At 39.8% G+C, this 9,138-nt stretch overlaps 1 protein-coding gene across 1 annotated transcript in view; it reads left to right on the top strand.

Annotated features, from left to right (window-relative positions):
- Positions 1 to 651: 651 nt before the first annotated feature.
- Positions 652 to 9,138, top strand: part of IL5RA (interleukin 5 receptor, alpha) — a gene marked incomplete at its 3' end in the record, with an annotated part of 13,631 nt that continues 5,144 nt past the window's right edge. The window contains exons 1-8 of the mRNA XM_009709036.1: positions 652 to 733; positions 2,079 to 2,224; positions 2,820 to 2,958; positions 3,483 to 3,615; positions 3,691 to 3,881; positions 4,859 to 5,004; positions 5,656 to 5,791; positions 9,086 to 9,135. Coding sequence (XP_009707338.1) covers positions 652 to 733; positions 2,079 to 2,224; positions 2,820 to 2,958; positions 3,483 to 3,615; positions 3,691 to 3,881; positions 4,859 to 5,004; positions 5,656 to 5,791; positions 9,086 to 9,135 — 1,023 coding nt within the window. The remainder of the gene's footprint in view (positions 734 to 2,078; positions 2,225 to 2,819; positions 2,959 to 3,482; positions 3,616 to 3,690; positions 3,882 to 4,858; positions 5,005 to 5,655; positions 5,792 to 9,085; positions 9,136 to 9,138) is intronic.

Here is a 9,138-nt window from a genome sequence, read left to right as displayed (position 1 = left end):
TAGGAAGCATAAGAACATGCTGGTTTTAAGCATTAAAAATAGTTGTTCATTTAAATTAGAAACAAACAAAATAGTTTCTCTTACAGCCAATAATTAACACTGGAGAATTAGCCTTGAGGTGAGCACCGAGACTGCTTCTTTAGTGAGCTTTATTGAAATAGAAGCTGGAAAGTAAATTCCAGAAAGTACCAATTTTATATATAGTGACAGCTAAAAATATTGTTATTTCTGTTCTTGGAGTAAATGGGACTCTATTGAAAGCCAATATACCTGAACCCGACTCACTCCTCTCCGTGGAGAGATGCTCTAGTTCCGTGACTGCTGCTCTGAACATCCACACATGACAGCTTTTGAAACCAGTAGCTCTTTCAAAGAGGGCTAGCAAAAGCAAATGGAACAAAATGACATGTGGTTGGTGGTACTTATATTAAATTTAGCTACGACAAGATGCATTTTCCTGCAAGGAAAGGAGAGGAGTCTGTCCCCTGCAAGGTAGCAGTTCCATTCCTTTGATCATGCGGCTATACCATGTTCCATGATTTGTGTGCTTAACACTTGGGATTGTGTTCTTTTTTAGCTATCGTTCTCTGCAAAATGGTGACAAGGCACGTGTGCTGATACATGGCTGTTTTCATTTACCATCTAAAGATTATGGCCAGAATGAGGAGAGTTTTTCTGATCCTCCTTTGGACAACGAACTTGGTTCAGCGAAACATACCTCAAGCTGCGGGAGGTAAGGCATTTTCCTTCTACCAGCGTGTAGCTTTAGCACCAGTGGGTGACCAAGGCCCCTCCACGTGTTGGTCAAATGCACTATTCTGCACATGAATAAAGCAGTCCATGCCGTGAGTACAGGACCACAGATGACCATGCTGTGTTAACACGCTTCCTGGGACAGTTGTATCCTGTCTCGTTAGATTGCTCCCAGCCAGTGCCCAAGGACTGTTTTGCTTTCAGAGGGAAGAACGATGAGGCATGTAGACACAACCTTTGCCATGCCATTTGCCCTCTGGGATGGACAGTAGTTCCTGGCTTGGTTTATTCAACAATTTAATCCGGCTAGAGCAAAGGCATTATTGCAGTTAGCAATTTTACTTCCAGGAACAAAACTGCAGTTAGCTTCAGAAACATGGCAACACCAAGCATCACTGGCGTAATCCTGGTGTATCAACAACCTTAATGGTGACATTTTTTGTGGGCATCTCAGCAAGGAACATTTTAAGGGAACCAGTTCAGGGTGGTTTGTGTTGGGGTTTTCTGAGCCTTTTTGAGGCAGTTTTCCTAATGCAAGGTGCATGCTTGAAACCTGAACTAGTGGGCATCAAAGGTTGAAATCATGGGAGAAGTGAAGTGGGGACTGACACCCCTCAGCTGCCTTGGAAATGGTAATTAAGGGAGGACAGGCTCTGAAGAACTCTAGAAATGGCAGGGAGTAGATTGATTATTTCATTGCCTTGCTATTTATATGCTAACATTTTCCCCCAGCATGGGATCTTCCTCATTTCCATATGAGCTCCAGGAATCCCTCTTGCCCTGTCGTTTTAAATTCTCATTCCCATCCTTCTGTGTTTTCTTCCATTTGTGCTTAATTCCTCTGTTCATCATTTTGTTTATTCTCTCACATATAACTTCTTGTGGCTGTCAACCTTCTCTTAGAAAGCTCCCCCGCCCCCCCGCCTTCCTTATGCTCTTCTGCAAGCTTATATGGGTGAGAATTGTTCGTATGGTTGCTCACTTGATCAGCCCCCTTTCCGTACAGATGTCCAGTGTCTATGTGGCTATGAGGATCAAGTTGAAAAACCTGAACCTAATTAACAAGCCAAATGCAATGTATCATTGTGATTTTCAAGTTGAAACTCTTTTAAAAATTCATTTTTTAGGCTAAGCTTTAAGTACACTCTTATTTGATGAAGTTTTGGATGTTATTTAAAGATATTTAAAAAATATTAGAAACATTTTATAAGAAGCTGTTGAGAGAATATAATATTGAAATGAAATTATTTGCTTGTATTGCTCATTGCTTGTAAACAATTCACTGGATTAATATGTTATGAATATTTTTGTTTTCTCCCTTACAGTTCAGGTTTTCCCACCTGTTAACTTCACCCTTACAGTCTCTGCATTAGCACAAGTACTTTTACACTGGAAACCAAACCCCAATCAAGAACAAAAAAACTACACTATTAGATACGATGTGAAAATCCTAAGCCCTGTGCCTGAAGAGGTAAGATAAAAGATAAGTCCAGTATCCTAAGAAGGTTAAATTGCTGTTGAGTTAAACATGTTGCACCAAACCAGGGGGCAGTAGGCATGATATGTCTCTTGAATGACTGGCATATTGAATCACTTATTCTTTTATATCATAAACAAATACGTTGGGCACTGGAGAGATTCCCTTTCAGCTACACTGGGACAGATCTGCTGGCACAAGGGTTAGCCTGGGAATTGGAAGTCTCTGCAGCGTTCCTCTTGGGGGGAAGCTGGACACTGGTTTTAAGTGAATGTGCTCCCCATTCAAGTCAGCTCACTTAATTCACATTAGTGCCAGGGTATCATTAAAATGTCAGACCATGTTTCATCACAGCTGTATGCTATAGACAAATTTTTGATAAGATGAGGGTCTTGCTATCTTAAATAAGAAACCTTACACGCTTCTTATGCGGATTATTTGTACTCTCTAGCTTTACACACTTAATATAGCCAGCTAAGCTAGCTGGCTGGTTTGCCTCTTTGCAAAGACTAGATCAGTCTTTGCAGGTCCCTTAATTTGGCTTCCATCACATGTGATACTTATTTGTTTGGGTTTTATTAATTTCAAGTACGATACAAAGAAGACTTACAGTATTCGAACAGCTGCACTTCACAACGGTTTCTCCGCACACATTCGGACGTTACTTCTCCACAATGACCTTCAGATGAGAAGTGACTGGGTGAAGGAAAAACTGCCGCCTCCGCCAGGTAAGAAGAAATGCAGGGGAGGTCTGAATTTTGTGTTCTACCCCAGGCTGTGGAGGAGACATCAAAAGGTGACAGGTTTAATACTTGAAAAATACAGCATTTTCCCCTCTACCTGCTACACTGATACTACAAAACCATTTAGTCCAGGCCTTTCTCTACTGCTGTGGAACCTGGAGTACAATCCAGAAGTGCAGAACATGGATAACCCATCTAAAATTTTCTAAAAATTCCTTGCTAGGGCTAAGTTAACCTACTTTCATACGCTCTGAGATGTTAAAAGATCATGTTGATTTGGTGTACATGGAATATGTAATGGTGCTCTGTGGTACAGCTTTACTTCCACTGTTTGGGAATCTTCATCCATCCATAACTGGTATACCTGTGTGATAGTGAAGAGAAATGGATACAAGAGACATAGATATAATAGACCAAAGACTGTAATCAAAGTGTTTTAGCAACATGAATTTCTTACGACTTTTGTAATAAGATTTTTCTTTTTGCTTTATAATTCCTTGACTCTCTAGGTGCTCCAGAGACATCTGTCACTAATTTGTCCTGTGTTACTCGCATCACCATTTCCAGCACCGTTTCTCTTCATTGCACTTGGCTTCCTGGCCAAGGGGCACCAGAAGATACCAAGTACTTTCTATTTTACAGGTTGGTGTTTTCTCCCATTTCAGTCAGCAATTAATTTCTCTAAGAGCATCATGTCTCACAAGTATTTTAATTTAGGTATGAGACGTACGCTGAAGAATGTCAAGATTATATCAAAGACAAGTGGAACAGGAATACTGAGTGCAGATTTTCAGCGACTCATATTGATCCCGAAGAGGTTGACAATCTCGTTGTAATACACATTAATGGGTCTAGCAAGTACGCAGCAATCAAGCCTTTTCAGCAGTTATTTAACCAAAATGCCATTGGTGAGTAGAAATACACTTTAAAAAATATTAAAATGTCTAGCAGGATTGTCAAAAGATTTGTGAGAGAATACTACTGGATCGAATGGTTCTTGATGCAGGTGAAGGTATGTGCTGGTTTTGCATAGACATCTTAATGAAATTGGAAGAGATTATAAGACAGAAATGGATGCTTTTAACTAATTTTGATTTTAATAATTTATTTTAATTTATAGAATGATTTAAAAAAAAGCTAGAAAAGACAATTTGTTATTCTGTTTGTTAGCCAAAGCATTATTTCCAATATTCATTTTCAATTGATTTAGTCGGTATACCTTCAAGTACAGTTTTTGCTACCTTTTATTTTACAGCCTTTCTTTAAAAGGAAAAAGACACGTGATGTTCAAGATAACCATGTCCCTTTAAAGAAAGGCATTAGGCTGTCAAATAAAAGGTAGCACCAGCCATGACTGTCTATCATCTTTCATCTACCCCAATACTTTCTTTTCCTTGATTAGTTCCACACTTTGTAAACAGCTAACATTTCCCTTTTTCATGGCTTCACTAAGATAAAACAGTTGACATACTTTCTTCTTAGAAATCATCCCCATAATAGCTGCTGATCCATTCCTTTGCATTTGTTCCAGTTTTCAGTAACTTTTCTGGTTACATCTGTTTTTTTCCTGAAAAGAAGTTTTTTTTAACTGTTCTATAATTAATTTAATGTTTTTGTGAAAATTAATTTAACTAATTCTTCCCCTACCCCCAGTGATCTAGTTTTCCAGAACTTTTAAGTGGATTTTTAAAACTGTTTTCCCTTAACTATTTTCTGCAATATAGTTATTTCTCCTAAATCTTTATCTTTTCTGTCCAAAATGTGAAATAAATTCAAGGATTATAGATCCTAATTGGAAACACTATCAGGTTCTAAAATTCTCCAATTGTTAGTATTTAAACTTTGCTCTATAAATAACTTACCAGTACGGTTTTCTTTTTTGTAGAGAAAGTGAATGTTCCCAGAAATGTCACTGTATTCTTAGAGCAAAATGATCTCCTGGCCACATGGGAGAAGCCAATTTCTCCTTTCCCTAAAGAATGTTTTGAATATGAATTTTACCTCTTCAATTTGAAGTCAGGTAACAAGCAGGTAATTGCTTCTCTGATGCCCAAGTATTACATAACATTCCTGTCTCTGAGCTGACTGTCCTATATATAGCTAGAATTTGCCTTTATGCAGCCTAGTGAAAAAGTCTTCATATTCATGGATATAGTACAAATTTTAAAACATTTAAAATAAAACCTGCTATTAGTACCTTTTTGAAACTATGGACTTTTGGTGAAACTTGTGTCCCATTTGTGACTAGGGTTCAGCAAACCCAAAGTCTCATAAATTTTCGTATTTTTCCTCTTTTTCTGGATGTCATTTATGTCTGCAACAAACTGTCTCCAAAAGACCTAGGAAAGCAGAAGGACAAAAAGTGGAGTTATTGTTTTATGCATCTGGGTTCAGAACAGTAGGAGGATGGACAATCCTGAAAATCCAGCATGCAAAAATGAGGCGTCTTTCAAGAATTTGCCCTGAAATATTGGTGTATTATGAGAAATTATACCTATAAAAATAGAGATCTTACTTCAAAAGCAAGGCCAGATGCTCACAGTTAATCTAGTAAAGGAGTTTTAAAAAAATAAAAAGACAAACATGGTTAAAGTTTGTTTTCTGAATTGTTTCGTCTTAAGTACTATATTATATATAACAGTACAACAGTATTCTAACAGTACAATATTGTTTTCCTAACAGATATTGAAAATATCCTCAAACAACTTCAGATTACGGATTGATGTTACCAGCAGGTATTCCATACAAATAAGAGCTAATCATCACATATGTTGTGTGAGAGGATTTTGGAGTGACTGGAGTGAAATTATTTATGTTGGTAAGAATGACTTACTTCTGTTTTGTAATGAATATTATTACATTGCTGGAAAGCAAGTGCTGCCTAATCATAAGCATGCAGACCACCAAGTAATTTTAACAGAAGCCAGGAAAATAGGTATTTGAAGGAAGAAACTGACTTGTTAATGCCAAGGGGAGTTAAATCTGTGTTCCATTAAAAGTAAACGAACAATCTCCCAACTAAACTTTTGGACATATGGAGGGTTTGTTTTAGATAGTGTTCTGTTTTTACATGCCTATGTTTTCAGAGACTGCTTTAAACTAGCTTAAGGCCTAAGCTCTAGGTAAGGCCTTTTAGTTGCATTACTTCTTTAGTTTTTACATGTGTTTCCCTGACATGCATCGCAATGTTCCTGCTGGAAGTTAATATGAGTGATCATGTCAACTGTAACTTTACTGGAGCTAGCTGAACTCTTAAATGTTGGAGGAAAAAAAAAAGAGCATGGTTTTAACATCTTTGTAACATGATAATTTGCCCCACTTTGTTCTGTATTTACTGCTTGCTGAACATGTTTTTCTGGAACGAACAGTTTCCTTATCATGGCACGTTATCAACTGTTTCTTCTTAGACATCCTCCTTTGCTCTTATCTTTTGAGTTTCTTAACTTCCTGGTTTTCACTTAAAAAAAAAAAGTCCCTTACACTCTCCTGTTTACTGTACTTTTCCCTCTTACATCTGTTTGCTATGGAATGCAAATCTCCTGGTGTTTTGCCTCCTTACTGTAACACATCCTCTTGACCTTCCCACCTGGCTCTGTGGCACTGGTGAGCCCTTGGGAAGAGAGGCTCAGCAATCTGACCACTCACCCAGGGCAGGGGGGCTGACTAATCATCTCATTAATTAAGAAACCTGGGTCTGTTTATTAGCCTCATGCAGCTATCTGGGAAATATTCTGATGAGACCAACTTGAAGACCAGGAGACCTCTTCTGACCCCATATCCTGAGAAAAACCTCTGGCCTAGACTGTCCATCCATTGTAGCAGCAATCCTCCAACTTTGTTAAAAACTGAAACACCGTTCTGGATCCTTTCCTTGGGCGGTGGTGATCAAACCCTGTGAAATGCAGCCACATGCTGCCAAAACGCGTATTGTAAAGCTGCACCTTGATACCAGCTATCTCTAAAAGGTCGTTTAGAAGCATTGCAGTCAAAGCCAGATAAAAAATCATCAGTGCATCCGAGCGGGCTGAACACCTTCATTAACTATGCACAGCAGCCCAATATGAATCAAATCTGTGAAGCTGTAGGTGCGTGTGAACAGCCACTGCCAGGGTTCACAGTTTAAAAGATCCACAGGTCAATTTTGGGGCCAAGAAGTACATAGCAGCACACTTGTGCTGTCCTGAATCTGCTTTCCCAGCAAGGCTGAAGGATTTGAGGGCCCCTCTGTGTCAGCCAGAGCACTTCTGGAGCTGTCTGTGCTGCGCAGCGTGATGATGACTGAGGAACCTGGAAACATCGCCCTTACAGACACCCTACTCACGCACTGCACAGATCAAATACGGAAAATTCTTTCTGATGGTAAAAAAAAAAAGTTAGTCTTCCGTAAAAATTTACTTAAATCTCAAAAATATCCAAGGACATGTCCACTTACTTCAGTTTTTCTTATGAAAAAGGGTTTTTAGAGACTTGTTGCAGTTCATTGACACGATAGAGGTTACTGCACAAGTCGCTGGGTTTCAGTACGTACTTCAGCCGGTCTCAGTAGTGTTGCTGTTAACTTGCTCTGTGTCTCTGAGGAAGTTTCCCCTGTTGCCTCCTTTTCATGTATTATGTGGACACCTCTCACTAGGCAGGTGCATGGGCTCAAGCTGGTTCACAGTGGTGTGTGGGGCTGGGCTGGTGCCTCCGGGCATGTCTCGGAGAGAAGCCCGAGGAGGAGCACCCCAGGCAGGTCCCCAGAGCCACAGCACAGCCTCTGCAATTGCTGCTTCTCCCACACCTTACTCTGAATTGCAGTGAGATGTAGTGTTGCCTGATGATGCCTTTTTGGGGCCATTGCCAACCGACAGAAGATGGAAGAGACTTAGGACCCTTTCCTTTTTGGTTTAGAAAACGGAGACACTTCCCAGCTGTCACACTGCGGGGCTTAAAATTGGTTTATGGGACTTAACCGTTTTCCACAGTTTGCTGCCCCAGTCATCCTTAAGACTGAGACGAAGCATAACTCATTGACAGTTACATCCTAAATCTTATTTTCTTGAAAGAAAAGTGGTAACCCTGAAGACAAAATAAACCATCCTAACCCATTTGTAATTGCAAGGGTGACTGTGTACCCCCATCAGGGTGGTACGGCGGCACAGGATGGATCACACAGGCCTGCTCATGGCATCATCCACATGCCGCTCTTAGGGACTACCGTGCAACCACAGCCGTCGGCAGAGACAGCAGGCTCAGCTCCTCATTTCTCAGAAACAAATCTGGCCACAATTTAATATTGTTTTGTCTGCAGCACCAATAAACCCAACACTCGTGCTGCTGGCTGATTTACATCCTTTCAATTCCCTGGTAAGGGCAGCGCTGACACCTTGATGCATAGGACAGGTAGTTATCGTAAGCACACATGGACTTGGCAGCCTTTTGAAAATGCAGTTCAATGTAAATGGTTTTTTATATGACATAATGTGGCAGAAAATAATGCTTGTGGTCACTGAGCAGTGCCTTTTCAAAACAGAAACATTGACCTTGATAGAAATACCTGTGTCTGCTCACAGGCAGAGGCAGCAGAGAAATTCTTCCTGAGGAAATGTATCAGCAATCAGCTCACAGGAAAAATGGAGGGTTTCGATGTCTTTTTTACAGGCAAGTTTAGGAAGCCAGAGAAATCCAGTTCCTGGCTAGAAAGGATAAACAGAAATCAAGAATGGTTTAATGGAAAACAAACAGTTTGTGCCTGAGATTATCAGCAAACAGCATCTTTGCTGAGTACCAGTTGTGCGCTCACTGCATGGCATTGCGTGTCTCGGGACGGCAGCTCACAGACCATATCGTCCTTCTGGTGGGCCTGGCTCCTCATGCTTCTTGGCTTGTTCCCTCCTCTGCATCAAACTGAAAGAAATTTATTGTTGAAATTAGAAAGTCAGTTTCATGGAAATTGTTTTTGAAGCTCTGAGTTTCGTTCCTAATTCTAGATACCAAGTCTTCATTGTTTGCACGTTAATTTCTGATCAGAATATAATCATATAAAACAGCTGATGAAATATTTTCTAAGAGTGTGTTTAAAACAATCTGCACTAAAATAATATGTTTAATTTATTTTTTTCTTGACATTCAGGGCAAAATAAACTGGAGAATTCTGTAGCCTGGATTCTCGCTGTGCTTTGCGCA

The sequence above is a fragment of the Cariama cristata genome, unplaced genomic scaffold (assembly GCF_000690535.1).
Source record: "Cariama cristata isolate BGI_N322 unplaced genomic scaffold, ASM69053v1 scaffold17090, whole genome shotgun sequence".
NCBI lineage: Eukaryota > Metazoa > Chordata > Aves > Cariamiformes > Cariamidae > Cariama > Cariama cristata.
Note: the sequence above shows the minus strand (reverse complement) of the source record. Positions and strands in the feature narration are given on the sequence as shown.